The sequence below is a fragment of the Lynx rufus genome, unplaced genomic scaffold (assembly GCF_022079265.1).
Source record: "Lynx rufus isolate CCGP_SWC_20201006 ecotype Redwood Valley unplaced genomic scaffold, mLynRuf1.p SCAF_15, whole genome shotgun sequence".
Classification (NCBI taxonomy): domain Eukaryota; kingdom Metazoa; phylum Chordata; class Mammalia; order Carnivora; family Felidae; genus Lynx; species Lynx rufus.
The window spans coordinates 39,369,993-39,393,011 of NW_025814829.1; the positions used below are offsets into that span (position 1 = coordinate 39,369,993).

Genomic DNA, 23,019 nt, shown 5'->3' on the forward strand with positions numbered 1-23,019 from the left:
AGCATATGAGTCCTTAACAAAGAGCTTCACATAGAACTCCCCTGAGGGGTCCATCATCTGGGGACAATGGTCCTTTCCTAAAGCCTCACAATGAATTGGTAGAAAGTTCTTGACCCTTTTCCTCAGACTGAGTTGCTTTTTAAAAAAATTATGCCTGATGAAAATATGCTACTTTATCTTATAATGGACCACTCTGTCCTACAAATGCTGGAATGCTAAAATCCCTTCTCTCTGCTGACCTCTTTCTTCCTTTCATTCTCCTGCTTTCCGGCTGCTTCCTCTCCCCCTCCCAACTTCTCCTTTTATTATTTTTCATCTCATTTCACCGTTGTCTTTTTGCTTTTTCTAAAGTTACCCTTCTCCTAATCATTTCTGTGGCTGGAGAGGGTCACTGCTTTGTCTTTCTGAGAGAATATCGGGGAAGCATCTCCTTCTTTCCATATGTCACATATTGAAAGTTCCTCCATCATCACAGAGCTCTGGCACCTGAGATGTAGCAACGACCGAAGGCTTCCTAATGCCGGATGCACGTGTAGGAGACCTGGGTCTCTGGCAATGCTCAGTGGGCTGGTTTTGTCCCCAGAGGATATTTGGAAATATCTGGAGACGTTTTTGTTGTCTTAACGTGGTGGTGGGTGGGAGATGCTATCGGCATCGGGCGGGTAGAGGCCAGGATCTCTGTGAAACGTTCTACGGTGCACAAGACAGCACCGCCCTCCAACAAAGAATGCCCTGCCTCTAAGTGTCATAGTGCGTAGGTAGGAAACCCTGCTATATGGCGATGAGGCTGCAGTCCTCAAGTGAAAACCCTCTTTATTTATGAGTATCTAGATCTGGGTGAAAATAGGACCATGCTTATCTGGGGATTTCTTTATTCGTGTCCCATCTTGTACTGAGGTGAACCAAATGCCAAGGTGGCCCAGAAGCCAGCCTCATAGGAGGTGAAGGGCCTTGGGTGAGAAGCCTGGAGAATCGAGGTTTGAGTCTCTCATCAATTACTGTCACTTCCCCTCTAGATGACCTAGTCACCTCGCCTCCCTCGGTTTCAGCTTCTTGACCTGAAAAATGAAGTGCTCGGAATGTAAGCTCTCTGAGGCCCTTTCAAGTGTAACGACATCGAGGATAAAACTTATTTAGCTTTCTCTTCATCTTTTCAAAAATGAACATGAATATCAGAACAGAGATATGGCCCAAATATTATACTGAGCTTTTGAGAGGTATCCTGGACTGCTTTTTTCGATCAGAGAGGCTGTGCAACCAGCTTTGATGAAATAGAAAAACAAAATAGACAGCTTCTTTGAGTTGCTTGTTATGACTCATGACATCATAACTGGTCGTGATGATACTAACTACAGAGATGAGCTAAAGCACTGTATTGTGGGGTACAGTGAGCAGGACATAATGCCTACTGTTTTCCTTTGCTGTGAATCTGTCTTCTAGTGATTTCAGGTGGGAAACAGACGGTGGGAATTCAGTAACTTTCTAAGAAGTAAACATCCTGTTTTTGGGCAATGCCTTCAGTTCTGCAGATGGGGTGTAGTATGGGTGGGGAATCACCACTGAAAAACCCTCAACTATTATTTGGTTTTCCATTTTTAATGTAAAGCATAGAGCAAGGCTTACGTTTCATACAGCGTCCCCAAATCCCAAGATAACAATCTTCCCTGTATTTCTAAATCAACCTTTTGGAGGATAAAAGAACTTAGAAGAAGGAAAACGTGGACATACAGATGGAACAGTCAAGATGAAAGATTGGTTCCTAGTGCCTTGATTCACAACTGAGTAGTAGTCTTCATGAATTTCAAAAAGTATCAGATTGTGCTGTGACTCCCACTTGTTAATTCCAGTCCTGAGTGTGCCCAGTTCAGGCTTTGTGCAGTATCGAGAACCTTTAGAGTTATCCAGCCAAAACAAGAATTCCTTGAGTTGCAAGGAATTCAACTTCCAAGGCCTCTGGATGTTGGAATCTGCCACACAGTGATTTCTGATGTTAGCGCCAGACTGTTGTATGTAATAAGCATACCATGTTTATTTCTACAATCCCCAAGCTTGCAACTATTTGGAAATCAGGAAACTCACTTCCTGTGACAGAAGAAAACATCTCTGCCCACATTCATCCCACCTGTGCCCTTTTCCTCCTTCCTGCTGACACTTTTACACAATAAAATGCTGTCTATTTAGAATAATAGAATCAGAACCAGATGGAAAAGGACACTTTCCCTAGTGCAGATTTATTACCAGCATTGAATTCAGAAGTGAAGAGAATGTAAAGAAGGGGTATTAGCCATACAGAACCTCGACACCATGAATCTTCATTCTCTGAAATGGATCTAAAATTAGAATATGTATGTAGGTATGTGTCACCTATCTTTGTCTGTCTGTCTATCTATCTATCTATACTACTTAATTTAAAGAGGTTTAAGACTCCTTAAGAAATGACACTTTTTAAATTTCTTTAATGACTATTGTAATGTAGAAATAGTTCTGTTTCCTTTTCTTTTATTGACTCTCATCACTTCCCTTCTGGAGTGCTGTGTTTTGTTTTCTCAACCTCTTTACCACAGCAGTGCTCTAAACTGTTGAAATCATTCTGCTCTCATCTCTGCACATTCAGATGATGTGAATGTCATTCTTGTAATCTTTTCCCAGAAGTTGTAAATAGTGACTCCAGATTTTAGTCACCAGTGAAGAGTCGTATAAATAGTAGCAATCCAAGACATTGGAAACACTTTAAAGAAAAGGGAGATGAGTTAAAGAAGGCTGGCTGTGATTCCTTAATGCCTGAGAAACTTTACAGTGGAAAGTACTAAAAAATCTTCTCAGAGAGTTTGCAACTAATATTCATTGCAGTAAATTCAAGTACCCTAAGAAAGCAGTTGAAATTAATATGGTGATTTTTTATTATAATTTTTTTCATGTGTATTTTTGAGAGAGAGTGCAGTGTGTGTGTGTGTGTGTGTGTGTGTGTGTGCGCACGCACACGCTTGCACATGCACGCGGGAGATGGGCAGGGAGAGAGGGAGACAAAGGATCCGCAGTGAGCTCAAGGCGGAGCTCAAACTCACGAACCATGAGCTCATGATGTGAGCTGAAGTTGGATGCTTAACCAACTGAGCCACCCAGTTGTCCCAAAATTAGTGTGCCGATTTTAACAATGGGGCAAAGAAAGAGAGGTAAAGAACAGAGCAAAAATAATATTTAAAACTTGAAATTGAAAAGAATAGGAGGCTCTAATGTGAAAGGGATATTTTTAAAAAGTAAAATGAAAGAATGGAGAAATAATATGCTGTGTAAAAGAGCCTGGTATTGTCTTTAAAACATCCATAGTGGACAAGGAAAAATAGAAAGCATACTTTCAAAAGTCATTGAAATCTTGAATCAAATTGTGCATTTAAGGGAAGGGAGTAGAAATTAGTTTTCTAAGAATTAAGGAGTAGAAAAGAACGTTGGCAATCAGTGGTTCAGAAAGAAGAAAAATCAGCCACCTAAGAATCTCCTGGGGTTCTCCAAATGTGGGAGAATGGCAAACAGGCATCCCAGCCACCTCTGTCACTTGATTTGCCCTGCATCACCCTGGCCACCACCCCTGGCTGCAGTTTGTGGTGTGCTGACTAGTGTGGGGCCTTCTTCTGGGTGCTTTGTATCTTCTTTTACCATCACAGATATGCTGTGAGATGTTGTCTTCATTTTATAGGTGTCAATGGAAGCCTCAGAAAAGTTTGGGGGGGTGCCCGGGTGGCTCAGTTGGTTAAGCGTCTGACTTCAGCTCAGGTCATGATCTCACGGTCTGTGAGTTCAAGCCCCGCATTGGGCTCTGTGCTGACAGCTCAGAGCGTGGAGCCCGCTTTGGATTCTGTGTCTCCCTGTCTCTCTCTCTCTCAATCTGCCCCTCTCCTGCTCACTGTCTGTCTCTCTCTGTCTCTCAAAAATAAACAAACATTTTTTTTAAAAAACTTCTAAAAAAATTTTTTGAAAAAGAAAAGTTTGGGGCGCCTGGGTGGCTCCGTCGGTTAAGCGTCCGACTTCAGCTCAGGTCACGATCTTGCAGTCCGTGAGTTCGAGCCCGCGTCGGGCTCTGGGCTGATGGCTCAGAGCCTGGAGCCTGTTTCCGATTCTGTGTCTCCCTCTCTCTCTGCCCCTCCCCCATTCATGCTCTGTCTCTCTCTGTTCCAAAAATAAATAAACGTTAAAAAAAAATTTAAAAAGAAAAGTTTGGGGCATCTGGGTGGCTCAGTCAGTTAGACGTCTGATTCTTGGTTTTGGCTCAGGTCGTGATCTCACAGTTTGTGAGTTCGAGCCCCTCATCAGGCTCTGCACTGACAGCATAGAACCTGCTTGGGACTTCTCTCTCCCTCTCTCTCTGCCCCTTCCTGGCTCTCTCTCTCTCTCTCTCTCAAAATATAAATAAACATGAAAAAAAAGTTATATATTTTGACTAAAACCAAGCAGCTGGTTAAATGAACTCTGGTATTTGAACTCAGGCCCGATGGACTCCAAGACCTAGGCTGCTCACCATTTTGCTCTTGGGCTTGCCATTTCAAACCGAACATCAGGATCTCAGGTGCTTGTGCTTTTTCACCCCATGTATGCTTCTGTCACAGTAACCAGGTTGCAGCCAGAAGTACACGAAGAACTAAGGTATATTATATTATCACTGTTGCGACTAGTGTTTTAGCTTGTTAGTATCCTGAGATCTCTTAATTTGGGATTATTTACTGTAATGTACCCTGTGTTGTTTTGCCTGGCTTTATTACTGAATGAACACCCTAAGCAAGGTCCCCAGACAGCTGTTAGAAATGTGGAAGTCAGGCTTGCTTCCTGGGGAAGGAGATGGGTTGCAGGATGTGAGGAAAGAAGAAGGAAGATCACATTGGTCAGGCCCATCAATCTGAGTGCCTGCTTCCTGTTCTTAGGGCCTTGTAGCATCTTTCATTACCAACGGAAACGCCATCCTGATGGTGAAAAGTATAGAATGCCTCAGCAGTGTTTTCATTAGAGGCCTATCTATAACATAAAAACACCCTTCTTGGCCTATGAGGGATGGGAGAATAACGAGTTGCTGAGGTCCCTGAAGAATAATTTTGGCGAGTGGCAGCGTCCCTTTGTAATAGTAATAGCTAGAGATCATTGACTGCTGAGTAGGAATAGTCCCTGTGTTAAGTACTGTATATCCTTTTAATATTACCATAATAACTCTATGTATTACTAGCGCTTTCTCACAGATGAGGAGTCTGAGACAGAGAGAGGTTAAGTAGCATACCCAAGGTCATACAGGGAGTAAGTGAGAGCTGGGATTTAGAGCCAGGCCTTGCCCTCTACATTCCATGGCCTCTACTTCTTTCCCGTTGATAAAAACGAGGTGGGTTATTCTTAAGAACTTAGGTCAGACTCTCCTGTTTGTGTTTTTTTCTTAAAATTAAGATGTTTTTCACAACAGTTTTGGATTTCTGTAAAAATCGAGCAGATAGTAGAGTTCCCATACACCTCCCTCAGTTCCCCCTACTATTCTCACGTTAATATAGCACATTTGTTACAGTGAATGAACCAGTATTGCTACATTGTTAACTGAAGTCCATAGTTTATTCAGATTTCCGTACTTTTTACCGATGTCCTCTTTCTGTTCCAGGATCCCGTTCAGGATACCATATTCCATTTAGTTTGTCATATCTCCATAGACTCCTCTTGTCTCCATAGACTCACTCCTCTTGGCCATGACAGTTTCTCAGACTCTTCTGGGTTTTGATGACCTTAACGGTTTTGAGGTCAGATATATTGTAGGATGCCCCTTTATTGGACTTTTTTTCTCATAATTAGACTGGATTTATGAGTTTTTGAGAGGAATCTTACAGAGATAAAATGCCATTCTCATCACATGATGTCAAGGACACACACTGTCAGCATGATTTATGACCTTTGTTGGCCTTGATTACCTGGCTGCAGTAGTAGTTCTCAGATTTCTCCATGGAGAGCATCTGCCCTCCACACTCTTCCTTCCCGTACTGTGTTATTTGGAAGGAAGTCACTATGCACAACCCTCAATTAAGGATTGGGGAGTTTTGCGCCTCCTCTGTTAGGGTGAAGTATCTAATCAATGTATTTGGAAAACTTCTGTGTGGGACGTTTGTTACCCCCATTTATTAGTTTATTTAATCATCTAGATCAGTATGAAGTAGGTGGATACTTTTTTTGTGCTTTGGGTTATAATATGATGCTAGTTTATTTCTTGCTCAGATTGTTCCTGTTTTGGCTACTGGGAGCTCTTTTGGTAGACTCCCGTGCACTTTGACATGTACCTGTAGCATTTGTGGGGTTATTTGGTTGTTTGAGGCCTTCTTACTTTCTGGCACTACACGATGCCCTAGGCTCATCTTCTAGATTTCCTGCCCCCGACCTAGAATCAGCCATTTCTTCAAGGAGCCCTGGTTCTTTCCATTGGAGAATGGCATCAGAATCCAAGATTCGCAGCTGGCAGGGCTAGGAGATTTATGTTTACACAAATTACCAATTACGTAAATACAGATATTTATGTGTAACATTTTGTATCTATATTATGTTTAACACGAGTTCTTGCTGATGCCTCCAGTTCTAACCTGCTACCACATAGATAGCTCTAGTCTGCTCCCCTTGCTTATTTGTATATTTCCTCTGCGACAGCAAGAAAAGTGGCTTCCACCATCTGCCAATATTTACTTAATTGTTCAGCTTCTGTTATACGTGTATAGCAGTATCGGAGTTGTTAACTCATACCCTAGCGGGAAACAACTTGATCAACTAGAACATGGTGCTTATGTATAGTTCCTTTAGCTTTAGCCCTTGGTCTTATAGACTGCCCTTCTTCTTTTTTAAAATAATGAAAATAGCTAATATTTTTTGAGGACTTACTATGTCCTAGGAACTATTCTAAATACTTTGCATGTATTATTGCTTGGCCTCACAACAATTCTATGAGGAGGCATGTGTTATTCCCATTTTACAGATGAGGAAGCTGAGGCACAAAGAGGCTGGGTTACAGCTAGTAAGCCACAGAACCAGGATCCCAGTTAGGCGCTCCAGAGACTGTTTACCACATTGGCTGTACTGCTCATGAACAACGGGCACTTCAGAACCCTTTCAGTTTAGTTTTGTTTGTTTGTTTTTTTCCTTTTCTAGTGGAGTGCAGTCACTGACACACTGGATAAGGTTTGGTGATCTGGAGTTAGCTCTGTGCACAATAATTCTCTTCAGTTTCTATAAATTTGCCTTCAGATATCAGGGCCCACACATCTAGTTTGGGAATAAAGGAGTGGATCAACACTCCTGACTTTGGCTAATTGGTTTCAGGCTTGTCTCTTCCTATTCTTGGTCCTTCCCCACCCATATTTACTGTGTATTTCTGTGTCCTTTCTATCACAGTCTTCCTCCTCCTCCCCCTTGCCTTGGAGCTTTTTCTCTGTAACTGCCTCATGGCCCCTCACTGGTTCTGTGCCATGGGCTTGCCTGATGCTTAGCACTGACTCTGGCCCTGTTTGCATTTACTTTTCTGACACTCCTAATTCCTCTTTCGCTTATCCTCCTCGTGTTCTAATCCCTGCTCAGCCTCTGTACCAAAACACACGCTGGAAATGTACAAGAAAGCATTGCAAGACGACCTTGACAAGTCCAGATAGTAATGCTTCCATCTTTTCCAGGCTTTTTCAGAAAAAAAGAGAAACACATTTTCTGTAGCCTCCTTTGTTCTTTCTCATCAGGGAAACCTTCTAGCCAGAGGTCTCAGAGGCAGCTTCTAAAGGGCAGCCTTCTCTGAAAAGGAAAATCTGCTCTGTGACTAGGAGAACAAGGTGGAGGGGTCTAGCTCAGAGTCACTGTCAAGGTCACTTTGCTTTCTTCCCCTGAAGGGCAAAGTGCATTGGCTCCCTCCCTCAGGGCTTTGCAGTGTCACCTGCCACATTGATCCAAAGGCCCACCCTCCACATGGATGTTCTTACCTTTTCTTTATGCGTTAGGAAAAGATCCGGTTTTTGGAGAATATCCTAACATAGAAAAACATTTCACTGCTTTTGAAAAAATGGTCCCATATCTTATTAAGTAACAATAAATTATGATCTCAAATAGACTTCTGGGGAGAGAAGAGAACTCTAAATGGACAAAGTTATTCTTTTTGTCATAATAATCCTATTTCTTGGCTGGGAGCTTATACATCATGGGAGAGATGACTTCATATTTTGAAAATTTCTCATTAAGCCTTTTACCAATTGTAGAATATTTTACTACCAATGGGATTTTAATATGATTTAATACATATGCATTCAAATCCCTATATGTATTTAAATATCTGTGGTTTGAGCATACTAGCAGCCTAGACAGTCAGCCCTCTTACTGCATTGCATGCCTGAAGGTCCCCACGGTGGCCGTCAGTTCTGTACTTTTTCCTTGTACCTCTCGGCTAAGGCATCTGTCTAGTATTTTCCAACCAGGTGTTATGAAGTGTGATTTCTGTTTGGCTAAGAAATCAAATGAGTGTTCCATTCCTCCCCTCTCTTCCACAAACACTTCAAGATTAGAGAACACCCTACTAAAGAATGAATGGATTAACCAAGAAATTAAAGAGGAAGTAAAGTGCATTGAAGCCAATGAAAATGAAAACACGACAGTCCAAAACCTTTGGGATACAGCAAAGGTGGTCGTAAGAGGAAAGTATAGAGATTGCTCCAGACCTTCCTAAAGAAGGAAGAAATGTCTCAAATATACAATCGATCCTTACACCTAAAGAAGCTGGAAAAAGAACAGCAAATAAAGCCCAAAGCCAGCAGAAGAAGGGAAATAATAAAGATTAGAGCAGAAATCAATGATATCAAAAAAAAAAAAAACCAACAGTGGAACAGATCAATGAAACCAGGAGTTGGTTCTTTGAAAGAATTGACAAAATTGATAAACTCTTAGCCGGATTTATTGAGAAGAAAAAGGAAAGGACCCAAATAAATAAAATCATGAAGGAAAGAGGAGGGATCACAACCAACAATGCAGAAATAACAATAATAAGAAAATAGTCTGAGCACTAATATGCCAACAAATTGGGCAATCTGGAAGAAATGGGTAAATTCCTAGAAACATATAAACTACCAAAAGTAAAATAGGAGGAAATAGAAAATTTGAACAGACTCATAACCAGAAATTGAATCAAGAATCAAAAATCTCCCAACAAACAAGAGTCCAGGAACCCTCTCTTCTCTTCCTATTCTGTAAATAGGTCTACTCTATATCCCTTGAAAGTGTTTTGCCCTCTCTTACCTCAGGATCTTTGCTTATGCTATTGGCCCAGAGTCTTTACCCCACTAACTCTTCTTATACCTAAGATCTCATCCAAACATTGTTTCCTAAATCCTTCTTTGGAATCCCTCTTGTGACATTCATCACATACACAGTTTTTATGAGAATGGAAGATAAAGGGCAATCAAAAAATATTAATTAGTGAATTAATTCTCCCCAAGGGCCCGTTTCCTTAGAAGTACGAGTCTTAGAAGCTGTGTCAGTCCATTCCACACATTGATGTCTGAGCACGTCTCCCTGTTCATTATAGACCATTGTGATAGGGTGAACAAGGTTGCCAAGAACGCCTGAGGTAGAAAAGGCAATTTTCTGAGGGGTTGTCCCCTCAGCTGTCAGGTTTGGGCTCCTTGCCCCATGGCCACCCACCCAGCATGCTTACTTGGGACTGAGGGGTTTTGCTCTGTAACCCATTAAAGATTACTTTGGTGGGGCGCCTGGGTGGCTCAGTTGGTTAAGCGTCCGACTTCAGCTCAGGTCACGATCTCACAGTCCGTGAGTTTGAGCCCCGCGTCGGCTCTGGGCTGATGGCTCAGAGCCTGGAGCCTGCTTCCAGTTCTGTGTCTCCCTCTCTCTCTGCCCCTCCCCCGTTCATGCTCTGTCTCTCTCTGTCTCAAAAATAAATAAACGTTAAAAAAAAATTTAAAAAAAAAGATTACTTTGGAGAAGGAGGTCATGTACTGCCTTTCCTCCTTACTGAGTTTACATTATGTCACAATCGAAATCTTTGCGTTTGGTTTCAGAAAGTACTTCTTCAGTCTTCACAAGTCTTCCAAGAAGCATGTCTTGCAGTTTATATTAGAGTTTGATGTCCCTGAATTGATTTGTCCTGAGGAGAATGCCTTAGGTGGTGCGCGTGTGTGTGTGTGTGCGTGTGTGCATGTGTGTGCGGGCTTGCGTGTGTATCTGTTTGTAATAGCAGGCCTGGAGCCACACGTGTTGTCACACAGTTTGTATTTCATGTCATCCTTTCTGTTTGGGTGGCAGATTCTTTGAGGGATTTCCATACGTGCTGATTTTCACTGAGCCATTTTTACCTTTTTCAGTCCCTTCCTTTTGCGATTTATGGCAAGTAGTTTTAAGACGCCTAAAAGTTACATTTCTCTTTGGGTATCTTGAATCGTCCTTCTTGACATTATGTCCTGTGAAGTCACAGCTGATCAGTGTCAGGTAGATGAAGGCAGGTATTATATCTCTTCTCTAGGTAGGGGTCAGTGGAGTTGAGTGACTCCCCACCTCCCTTTGTTCACAGGTGGCACAGCTGGATGGGAATTGGGTTTTCCTTCTTCAGCCTTCTTTCTTGTTCTGATACAGTACCAAGTAGCTTCTCTAGCTTAACAGTCATACCTTTCCTGTAAGTTTGTGATTTTAAATCAGATTTCCCTTCAGTATTGAGGTTTTTTACATTCTGCCCAGTAATCAGTTCTGGTTGCTATGTAAGCCAGACCTCGGGAGTGGAGCCAGGAAGGGTAAGTTGGAAAGGCATTGGCCAGTAATCCTGTTGGCTGCCATGATTTTGTGATGTTGCTTTCCTTTTTGAAATCTCAGATGTTTCACATTTTATCTGCTTTATAGTCTATCAAGAGCGGGAAGTTTTCTTCCCAGGAATAGTAAACATAAAGCTACTGTGAGCTTCGGGCACATGTCCAGGACTTTCCAGAAAACCTCCCTTTCTGGCATGCTGATAACTGGCCTGACGATAGGAGGTCAGGGGTCTGCCCCGTGTTGTATTGTGCTGTTTGTGTGTATCTTTCCCTTCTTCTCTTCCTTCTTCCTCCTTCCCCCTTCACTCCTCTTTTCTGTGAAAATGCTTTTTCTAGCCAAGTCAGGGTCTGGGTTTGTAGTAACTTCCACAGTCCTCTTAGGCTAAGCTGTGGGAAGGGCACTGTCACAAAGGGTGGAACGAATAGCTCAGCAGAGCTAGTTAAAAACGTCAGACTGAGGAGGACAAAATGTGCACCTAAAGGCGAGTCCAATCTGGATTCAGGTCCCTTTTCAGGACTCCTGCAGACCTTCCGAGGCTGCACTTTCCGTGGAAGTAAGCGCTAAATGATGTGTCCTGTAGAGATGCAGAAGTACACGGAGATGTGAACAAGGATACACCTTTTGTAATTGTTTGTAGTTGTGAGAACACGAAAATAACATAAACATTTGTATACTAGTAGAAGAATCCTTCTATTAATTATGGTGTGTCCACGCAGTGGGAAACAGTAAGGTAGATCTGGAGGCAGTGAATGGAGTGGTGTCAGTTTCATACCATTCAGTGGGAACAAAAATCCATGTTGGCTGATCTATGCACAGTATATCTATTTAAGTATATATACATATCCACTGAAAAGACTAGAAGGATATACTCCAGACTGTTAATAGGTGGTCATGGAAATGGGATTGTGGTATGGGTCACAGAAATGGAAAACGGAAGGGAAGTGATATTTTGCTGTTTTCGTCTGTATACGTTTGTAATATTTACTTTTTTGCAATAAATAATCAGTTTTGTAACTTGAAAACTAATACTTATGGGAGGCCAAGGAGTAAAAGTTAATATCTTTTACTATGTGTCTTTTCCCTGTGATTCTGGATTTCTGCCTGGCTTTTCTTTTAAGTTATGCAACTGAGGAGTCACTAGGGTCATTGTGTTGCTAGTCTCGTTGTTGGGTGGGTGTTCTTTTTCATTTTTATTGGTTGATGTGAATTCTCGTCCCTCCATGTCTGTTTTTTCCATCAGTGTCATTGGAAGAGTATTCTCTCACCAAAATATTAAATATTAAATATTAAATGAGTAGTTATATTAATCAAATCAATTCATGCTTCTTTTGAGAATTACAAAACTATATGTAGGACTCAACCTGATGAAAGCAAATGTCAGGTTGTCCTATGTTCCAGCCTGTTCCCCCACCAGTGTGCCTACCCCAGTTCTGGGCTCAGTGCTTGTCAGGGAAGAAGAGAAATTATTCATAGAAAACATCTTGTTCCTTATAAAAAGGAAGTGTTAGAATGCTACTTCATCATTTTCTTCTTCAGTTCATCATATGGTTTTGTGTGTGTGTGTATGTGTGTGTGTGTGTGTGTGTGTGTGTGTGTGTGAAGAAAGGAGAAATAATGCAATGTGTGGGCTCTTAAAAAGTAGAAGTCCATGGGGCGCCTGGGTGGCGCAGTCGGTTAAGCGTCCGACTTCAGCCAGGTCACGATCTCGCGGTCCGTGAGTTCGAGCCCCGTGTCGGGCTCTGGGCTGATGGCTCAGAGCCTGGAGCCTGTTTCCGACTCTGTGTCTCCCTCTCTCTCTGCCCCTCCCCCGTTCATGCTCTGTCTCTCTCTGTCCCAAAAATAAATAAACGTTGAAAAAAAAAAAAAAAAAGTAGAAGTCCATCAATTTTGGGGGGCGTGAGTGTTTCAACATATGAATGGGGGGACACAAGCATTCATACATAACACGTGATTTTGCAGGTAAACTGAGGATTGAAGGCCCACTGAGGAGACTCCATTAATTTCATTTTGCTTATGTTTTCATTAAATCCCAGGTCCCATATTAATTTCCTCGAATCTTTTGGGAGGGAGTGAAACTTTTGTTTGGCTTTTTATTTAATCTGGACTAAAGATTTAGAGAATATTTTAATTATTTCTGTGGTTTTATGTTACCTATTTCCAACATACGCATGTGAATATTATAGTTCCAAAGGCCCTCGTGTCCTTGTTAGTAAAGCAATGATATACACAGCAGTGAAACCAATTAGTAAATTTATTTTTCTTCTGTTTGCACTTCACCTCCAAAGGGTAAGCATTGAATTGGCTTTGGTTGTACGTATGCCTGTATTGTAGTCCGGCTTCATGGTAGGAATTTGGGATGTGTGGAATTTAGGCACACCTGTGAAAGCCCAGCCTGCAGGTTCACTACCATCCTTGTAGTCTCTTTACAGGTTGTTAACTAAGTGAACAATTTGTTTGAAGGATACTTAGATGATAATTTAAAGAGGCACTAAGCCTTTTTTTTTTTTTTTAATCAGCTGAAGAATTTTGGTCAGTTGTGTCATTAGCTAAAATGAAGTATCACATCACTGTCACTAAAACATGGATTGATTAATTTATAGCCTGTCATCTCCAGCCATCATGAGTGCATCCAGCCCAGCACGTCCTCTTTGAACATGAAGCGCAAAATGATAGCACTCAAAACTTTTTATCCTTTTCGCCAGTCAGCTGTTTGTCTTTTCCAGTGGATGTGGAGCTGCCCCTAACCTAAGACAGCACACGCGTGTTCTTAGTACCATGGTGGGGGTGGGGGAGGGGGTGTGCACACGTCACGGCCCTGTCTCTTTTTGTGCCCTGACCCTTGTCTTGCCTAAGATATTCTCTGCTGAGCCATCAGAGGAAATCGCCTTCACAGTGGCTTTGCTTCTCAAGGTATTGTCCCTTACCTTTCAAAGACCTACCTCTCTATTAGGTACTCTTTCTCCTACATATTCTTCTCTTATAATTTGAAAAGCAAAAGGATAATTGGGGGGGCACATTTTTGGGGTACTTATGCTGAAACCCTGGTAATCTTTGTAAAATTAAATTAATGCTGTTATCTTTTCCAAACCTAGGCACTTCCTGTCATTAGACGGATTTCAGGCCTACTGTCAGTTATTTCCTAAAATGTTAGTACAGTTGATTTTGTGGTTTCTGATATGAGTGAATCCAGAACTGGAAACACATAATCTCCTTGTGCACAGATTGCTTTGAAGTTGCTTCAGGACTCACTAAATCTCCTTCTGCGTGTCTTTCCCCCCCCCCCCCCCCCGCCCCCATATGAGTTTTTCCAAAGTTTTTGGTCCTTTCTTGTTTTGGAACTTAACCAGTCTTTCCCTAGCTCTACAACCACCACTTGAAATAATAAGATAAATAATATTTATTTATTATAAAATAATAAGATAAATAAGATAAAATAATAATAATAGCTTGTCTTCAAGTGCTTTAACTTGATTGACATTGCCAGGAACTTTTGGGTGAATTCTCTGTTGACCCCTGGTTTTGTGAGGTATTTCTGGGTGAGGCCATGGTATCCAGGTCTCGTTTTGAGTCCTCACATCCAGTTGGGTGCAGTGACTCTCCATTTCTCTTTCTCAGTGCAATCGCCTCGATCCTGAGGGCCTGGCTTGACCAGTGTGCAGAGGACTTCCGAGAACCCCCTCACTTCCCTTGCTTACAGAAACTGCTGGATTATCTCAAACGGATGATGCCAGGCTCCGATCCAGAGAGAAGAGCGCAAAATCTTCTGGAGCAGTTTCACAAGCAAGAAGTGGAAACTGACAGTGAGTACTGACTTGATTCCAGGGAACAAGTTAGATTCTGATTCTGCAGTCCCCTTGTTGAAGAAACGTTCTCCCTGTGCTTGATGAATGACCTTGGTTGGTCTCACAGAGACAAGCTGCTGGGGGGATTGGTGGTGGGTAAAAATTCTAAAGTTTATCTCAGTGCTAATTACAGAGCCTAAGAGTTTTAGAGCCAAGAAGGAGATTTTTAAGACCACCTGGTGTGGCGTACTCATTATAGATAAAGAAACTGGCCCTGAGAAGTGCATTTCCTCGGGTTTCTTCTAATACCATAAAGAGGATGGTCCTCTTGATGGTCCTTTACCTTCTCTTGTCAACATGTCCCATGCTGAACTTGAATTTGCTTTTTATGATCTGCCTCGTGGCTCCTCTTTCTATCTAATGGAGGAAACCCATCACAACCACCACTATTCAGCGGGCGGGGATTTAAATGCAGTTGTGCTCCAGCCCTCACGAAAGTTTGAAAAGCCCTGAAAAAGTGTTTCTCTGTCAGCTAGAAAACGTCACTGTCATTGAGCTTCTCGGATGGCCTCATCAAAGGAAGTTTCTGTGGCTGTTTTTTCCTATTGGAGGAATTGACTGCCTGTTTTCAAGGACAAAGGAAGGGCCACTGCTGCAGGTCATGGGCAGCTTGGAAATATCAGGCTTTGAAGAAAGTCAGAAAGAGGTTAGGACAGGCTTTCAGTGTGACGATTTATCCCCCCACTGGCCTGCCGGGTGATGGTTGCCATGGCGGCTGACCCACTTGGAGCTTTTGACAGGCATTTCCCTGAAGTGACGCCCGATTTCCTCAGTGAGGGAAAGGAAACGGTTCCTCATCACCGATAAGGGAAGCTGCCAGAGTGCCAAAGAAAATAACCTTAAATTCCAAACGGTACCTGTTGAATGTTTTATGTAGGGGGATCAGAGCGGTGGGTGCCGGCAGGGGGGCGGTACAATCACATCATTAGAAGCTGACTGCCAAGTACCCGTATCTAAGATGACTTCATCTGCCGGGAATGTTTGAATACCAGGGGCACTCCTCCAGCTGCCGGACCTCAACTCCCTTCAGGCCTCCCCGCCTGTCTTTGAGCCAGAGTGGAAAATGCTATGTTAGAGCCCAGCTCTCTCCCCACTGGGGCTGCCCCTGGCTCCGGGCCTAATTGGGGAACCGGTGGGACCAGTCGTTCATTGTTTCCGACCCAGGACTGGAAGGCAGAACTCATTTGGCAGGCTGAGGCAGGGGAGAGGGAGACTGGCAGGCTGAGGCAGGGGAGAGGGAGACTGCCTGACTTTGGAAAGGCTTTTATGCGATGCTCGAAAATGAATTTTTTTGGAGTTTGGAAAATTTTAATCAAGAAAGCTCCAAACTCTCTGTTTATTAAGCACAGCAGTCATCACGGAAAAGGAGTTTTAGGAGCTTGGTTCTCATGGGCTTATTTTGCCCAATTTCATGCTGGCAAAAGCAAAAGTTTTCCTACATTGTTTTTTACAAGTAAAATTTTGCTTCAAGTTTTTACTTACTTACCTCTGGAAGAGAGTCAAAAGCGGAAGCAGTGAAGGCATGGCCTAGGCCCCAGAGAGAAAGGACTACGTAATCTTCTCACACAGCAACATCCAAGGCACATAGAGGTTGCCGTGAGTGTTTGTTGAATGAATGAGGGGGTCTGACCTTACCACACATCCTCTTGGGCTGGCGTGGGTCAGCCTCTGCACGGCACAGTGATTGGGATAGATTTATAGAGTAGCTAGCAAAAGGGATGAGAGGCCCATTCTGAACCTTTGCGATTTCAAATGTTTTATTCCTTTGCTGAATTGGAGAGTACCAGAGTTTTGTGGAGGCAGAGTGGTGAAATCATAGGGTTTTAGGTTTTGCTTTTTTTTTTTTTTTTTTTTTAAAGCTCATGCCTGTTTGTGTTCCAGCCTTTGGAGGCAGGCATGGATCCCCTCCTACTTCTAACCCAGCCCCATTCACATGAGTCCTTTCAGCTCCAGGGGGAGGAGTCCATCCTTAAATCACATACCTCTCAGCAGAGTCATCAAGTACTCATGTGGTACTGTGACAGGCGGAGTGATGTGGGGTCCACTCTCAGCACCCCTCTCCCCTGGAAAACTAAGGAAAGGCCATCTCAACTTGATCCGAGATGCATAAAAGTCGTATTCTACAAAGGAAAAGAGAAAAAGCTTAAAATGTAAACATTCCGGGGGAGTAGTAACGCACTGATTTAAATTTCTGCTAACATAGAACTGAATGCAACTAGCTTTTTTAGTTTTTGTTTTTGTTTTGTTGAGAATAGATTTAACAGGAGAGCAAGGAGTGTGAAGGGGTGGAGGTGTGGGGGATGAGGTTGGAAAACAACCTAGGACAGGTTCTGGGGAGTGGGGGCTGGGGTTCAAATGAAACTTCATCCAATTCCACACTCTTTCAAAATGGAGTCTGGAGTTCTGATCCCATGTGCTGAGTCCTTCAGCTTCTGATTTGGGATCCAAGTAATTATTATAGTGATTTCCACACCCCCTCACTTCTTCAGTCTATGCTCTGTGTAATTTACTAATTGATAATCTTATCCAAAATAAAGCTCAGGTGAATTTAGTTTCAGATTCTTCTGCTTCATACATAACTTTAGGTGGAAGCTGAAAGTTGCTCCAAACATCTTGAGAATTCTAAGGACTTTCTTAGAATTCTGAGGATTTCATCAGCATTTCTGACACCATATATCCCATTCTCCTACCTGATGCCTGGCCTGCTTTCATGCCCATTCCTTCCAGGCTTCTGGTTATAAATGGCCAGTGATTAAGAATTGCATAGTTGGGGCTTAAGAAGCAGTTTGATTGGTCCTTAAGCTGAGCAGAGGGTATGAGGGAGCGAAGATGAGGGAAACCCCCAGAATGTAGCCCAACTTTGCTTCTCTAGACTTTGCTTGACTTGGCTGTGTCCCTGGCCTAGCTATCAGTGGTTTAACAAAGGGGTAACATGAGGCCTCTGAACTTAATAAAGAATCTAAGAACAGATTAAGAAGACCTCCATTTCACTCAGATTAATTGTGCTTACTATTTTCTCCCTGTGGGTTTTCTGAAGGATTAGCCCTCTTCTTTCTTAATGAAAGAAGTTCAGTTTGATTCTACTAACAAGGTCATAAACAGTGGCACCAGGTGACTGACTTTTTTTTCCATCTGTGAACAGATGGGTTTCCAAACACCATCTTCTTCAGCCTGGAAGAGGAAGAGGAACCGGAAGGTGGAGGGCCCGCAGAATTCACGTGCTTCCCAGAAGACCTTGTGGCAGAGCAGCTGACCTACATGGACGCCGTAGGTCTTCTCTTTGTGCTTCCGATGTGCTGCTACTTAAAATGTGGGGAGCGACAGTACTGGTGGGCTGGGGAGGGCAGTGGGGTAATGTGATTTAAGTCTTTTCGAATCCCCAGGAGAGGCTATGCCTGTAAATGTGGAGTGAAGATGGGACTTGAATCAATCATCTGAATAATTCAGGCTTAAGCTCTTCTTGCAAAGCCGGGTGAAGGTGCTTTTTACTTGGCACTCGATACATGGAAGTAAGAATTCTAACTCTCAGGAAACAAAATCTGCCCTGTTCCGTGGGTATTCTCTCCCTCTAGACTCATAAATATTTCAAGATCTGAACTGTTTATTTGGAGGATTGTGAAGCGGTCAAAGTATAAATTAGGATAAAATAAGTTCGCTGAATCCAAATGTGACTGTATCTGGCAGTTCATTTCCATGTGTGTCTCCTGTACTTTCCCGAAGTTTGTTAGCCGTACATATTTGATCTCATCAGTCACATGTCCTAGCTCAGTGTCAGCTGGTAAATAGACTATTATAAATTATCGTGACGGTTTAAACTCTTGTACACTTACTACTTTGAAGAAAGCAGCAAATAAAGTGACAGAGTTTCCATCTAGTGAGCATGCAAATAAAGTATCAGAAGCAAATCAGATAGTCTACGTAAAGTAAATCCCTGTGTTCTCTCTTTTATATAAACCCTTACGTGTCTTGCCTTGAATTGCCCTACAGATGAGAATCCCGTTTAGTTGACTAATTTGGCTTTGTTTTTGTTCCACGGTTGATAGCGTAAAAGAAAGACCGGAAACTTCATTGGCTATGACTTTTAGGCAAAGACCTGGAAACCAGGCTTTATGTTCCTCTGTCTTTATTTTACTGTGTGATGTTGGATAGTTTTTCCTTTTATATGCTTACTTTCTTTATTTAAAACATCATGTGAAATAGTGACATTGATGACAGCATCGCATGCACTGTACTTTGGATCACTTGTCAGGTGGTCACTGGTCATCCCTATGCATTATACACAATTCACGATCGTGAGCGCCTAGAACGTACCGTGTATATGATTTTGAGGTCAAAACCACCTCAACCACTTTTTTTTGATTAGTAGTATAGATTTTTACCTATCCTTCAAGACAGGAAAGTCAAAATGTTGTCGGTCCCTTGAATTTTCTTTTGGCCGTCGTGTTCTGTTTGTTCAGTCGAGCAGATTGAGAAAGAACATGTGGGCTTTTCTGACCAGTTAACATATTAATTATTTACTTTTGTCCATTGAAGTAGACACCACGAGGCAAGTCAAGTAGAAAAGGGTTATTTGTCCGTTTACAAAATACCAATTCACAGATGACCCAGACTATGTGCTTTTTCCCATATGAAGTGTCTGTGTTGTCCTTAAACTCAGCTTCTCTTCTGTTCCAGCAACTATTCAAGAAAGTAGTGCCTCACCACTGCCTGGGCTGCATTTGGTCTCAGAGGGATAAGAAGGAAAACAAACATTTGGCTCCTACCATCCGTGCTACCATCTCTCAGTTTAACACCCTCACCAAATGTGTTGTCAGCACCATCCTGGGGGGCAGAGAACTCAAAACTCAACAGAGAGCCAAAGTCATCGAGAAGTGGATTAACATTGCTCATGTAATTATCTTTTTAAAAATATTCTTTGTATTTAGTAGATACTGGAGACGATTCCTTCTCTCCGTTTAAATGGGTCTATCCATTTGCCTGAAAGGCAATCAAACAACATATGTGAGGACCCCCTGGGTTTTTGTTGCTGTTATTCTTCTTCCAAAGTAAGAAAAAATGGTCTTTCTTAAATAGGAGCTTATTTTTCCTCTTTATTTTTAAAAAATTTTTTAAATATTTATTTATGTTTGAGAGGCAGCGTGCGAGGGGGGGAGGTGCAGAGAGAGAGGAGACGCAGAATCTGAAGCAGGCTCCTATGCGTAGCTCGAACCCACGAACCGTGACGTCATGACCTGAGCCGAAGCCGGACACTTAACCCACTAAGCCACCCAGGTGCTCCTATTTTTCCTCTTTAAAGAAAATCGGTCCCTTGCTCACTTCTTTCAGCTCATGGGCCTGCACACTGCTGCATCTCCAGGGTGACATATGCCTGCTTTTCCCCTTATAGTCACCAACTGAGTGTCAGTTCTGCCCCATGTTCAGTAAATACAACTTGATGGTCTAAGTGCCAAACTGACTACTCTTCACCGCAGAATGATCACCTACCTAGGCACCCTTCCAGCACCCGGAAGCATTATGTCTTCTGCAGACTTGAAGAGCCAGTACCTTCTCAGAATCCTGAATCTCTTTCCTGAAGGACTGAGGTGCCCAGATTTCACATTAATCTGGGGCTTTTCTGAGGACCTTCTATCTGAAGGTAGAAGGGCAGAGTTTATTCCTAGGTCTGAATTACATTCTGCTGAGTGTCAATCTGGGCTCTGGGTCAGCTGCTTACATACTGCATGACTTTCGCTTATCAGTATCTTCATGACTGTGGAAACGTGAACAGTATCCAGTCAGTTGGTCACCAGACATTTCATGTGCTCCTAAATGCACATAAGCTACAATATTATGTAATTTGGGGACATTGTGAGGATAGGCACAATTAATGTAATCTTACAGGAGCCTGTAGTCACACAAGGAAGCCAAGATACTCTGAGATATACTGGGATGATCTCAGCTGAGGCAGAAGAGGAGCGGGGCCCTCCGAGATAAGCTGCAGTGGTGGAGGGAGAAACCACTTCTGGGGGGATTGAGGAGGGCTTCATGGATAGGATGACTTTTGGACTTAGCTTTAATACTAGATAGAATTTTTGGTATTTGAAGATTGAGTTAGATTTTTTTTTTCCTAGACAGAAGAAATTACATCAGCAAAAGCTATGTAATTAACAACAACTTTGAAAAACAATTATTATGTAAATATCTTATTAGTCCATGTTCTGGGTTATGTGAGTCAACCCTCAACCAAAACCCATTTTGCTTTCCATCCTAATATACTTTTTTCATTAAGCCCTCCTGTTTAGGGCATAATGTTTACATTTTCACACCCACACTCTGTCTCTCTCTCTCTCTCTTTGTATTTTACATTCTCTTTGTTGTCTTTGATCAAAGAGCAGGGCCATACTTGTGCTAGAGGATTTGCCTTATTTTGAATTTTTAGGTGCTCGGTTACCACAGACTTTTTCGTATATGAAAAAAGTAAGAGAACAGTGTCTTACAACTTAGATTTCTCCTATTCTGAATTGAGCTAATTTCTCAAGAGCTATAAAAAGAATTTCTGATAGAGTGGAATAAAGCATGGAATTTCTGCCTTCTCAGAATGAGAAGAAAAAATTTTTGTTTTGGCCATAAATGCCATATCTTTTAATCCATTCAACTACTTAGAAAGTCTATAGCAAGAATATAGCATCTGTGTGTATGACAGTGTGGCTCAAACAATGACTTTTGGTCCAAATTAAATATAAATTGTGCACATATGTGTTAATAAGAAATGCAAGTTGAACAATTTGAGGTATATTCCAAATCCCATAGCACATATTTAAAAGCCAGGGGTCTTTGTTCTTGGTGGTGTAGTTTCCTAATATTGAGCACGTTGTGTCCCTTGAAATTATGTGGAGTAATTTAATAAAATAATGAAACTCATAGGTGGTTTCCTGCCAAGATTTATTTTACTTTTCTTGCATTAATCATACTCAGTTTCTATCGAGAGGATATTTGAAAAAACGATAATAATTTTACACACAGAAAATATTTGTGACCTGATGTGATTATATTTTCTTGGGCTGGCCTTGCTGCTGTGTTTTCTTTTAACTTTTGCACCACGTCTCCTGGAAGATACCTCCCTTTCTAGAAACGGGGCCAAATGTCTTTTGTACTCCTTAAAACCCTTAGCTTAAGCCTCTTTCTGAATAATGTGTTCCATATGTTTATTACAATTTGCATGAAATATCTGTGCCTGAGTTCCTTTATTTATTGCAAGTTTCTTGATTTTTGGAGCATGACTTTTGGATTCTGAACCTTTGTTGAACCATGCTCTCATGGGTTTGGGTTTCCAGACTGACTGTAATTCAGAGTGCGCTCTCTCTCTCTCTCTCTCTCTTTCTCTTTCTCTTTCTCTTTCTTTTCAAATAAGGGGAAGGCATTGAGACATTTAAAAAGAGTGGGCACGACTTTTGTAAAATACTTTGGCCTATACTCTAAGGAAATAATGTTTGGAGGTTTGTTTGTTGGGCATAGTTTTAAGTAGCCAGATTTTGACAAGCTAAGTTAGAGAATGCTGTTTTTCCTTCCTATTCGGGATTAGCATTACTTCATGAATTGACCTTCTAAGCAATGTGCAGTTCTGCCCAACCATTTTGGAATTTCTTGCTTCAGATGTTCTGCACAAAGCCAACCCCGTGCCCACACGGTGTACTCAATTGTAAACAGTGGATAGACTACACCCCCAAATGCCTGCATATGAAACATCTCCTTTGACATAAGACATAATCCACTCTCCCCACGGTGCCAAGAATGGGACACTCTCCCTCCCTCACTGTTTTGCTGTCCCCGCCATTCATGCGGCAGGACTTTGACTCCAGGGTCACTGGCTGCCGAGGCTATCCACTCCGTGCGGTAGCTTAAGTTTCAGGATCAGAGAGCCTTTCTCTTTACCCAGAAAACGACATCCAGACTATTTCCTGTCCTCCTTGATTTTGTTCTAAAATGCTGCCAAAATGGATTTCATTTTAAAAGCTCCGGCTTATTTTGGAAACAGCGAAGTACCAAGGTGTTTCTGAATGTTTATGACTGTGGCACAAGCCAATTTGAAACGAAATGCGTGTGTATAAAAATATTCCCTCTTGGCTAAGAGCATGAAAGCCAAAGTTCAACTTGTGGTGAATGTTTATTGCCAAGTTATATACACCTCTCTGGGCAAGGGTTGGTCATGAGATGTTCGATACCATCTGACCTCCCGGTGGCCGCTGCCCGGCTCACACTGTGGGTCTAAAGGATATAGTGACCTTTCATGTGTGTTTTTAGGGCATCTGTGTGCTTTCAGCAGAAGAAAGTTTGCTTTCCCTAGCATAGCCTTGCAGACTCACCTCCGTTCGTGTTTTTACGAGGAAAGCTGGAAACCATAAAACTATAA

The 23,019-nt window shown here is 42.2% G+C and overlaps 1 protein-coding gene across 3 annotated transcripts in view; it reads left to right on the forward strand.

The window, feature by feature from the left end:
• The window catches only part of RGL1 (ral guanine nucleotide dissociation stimulator like 1), a 159,511-nt gene that overhangs the window by 99,628 nt on the left and 36,864 nt on the right, over window positions 1-23,019 (forward strand). For all 3 annotated transcript variants that reach the window (XM_047076892.1, XM_047076891.1, XM_047076890.1), the window contains 3 exons: window positions 14,404-14,588; window positions 17,773-17,897; window positions 19,305-19,520. In XM_047076892.1, coding sequence (XP_046932848.1) covers window positions 14,404-14,588; window positions 17,773-17,897; window positions 19,305-19,520 — 526 coding nt within the window. The remainder of the gene's footprint in view (window positions 1-14,403; window positions 14,589-17,772; window positions 17,898-19,304; window positions 19,521-23,019) is intronic.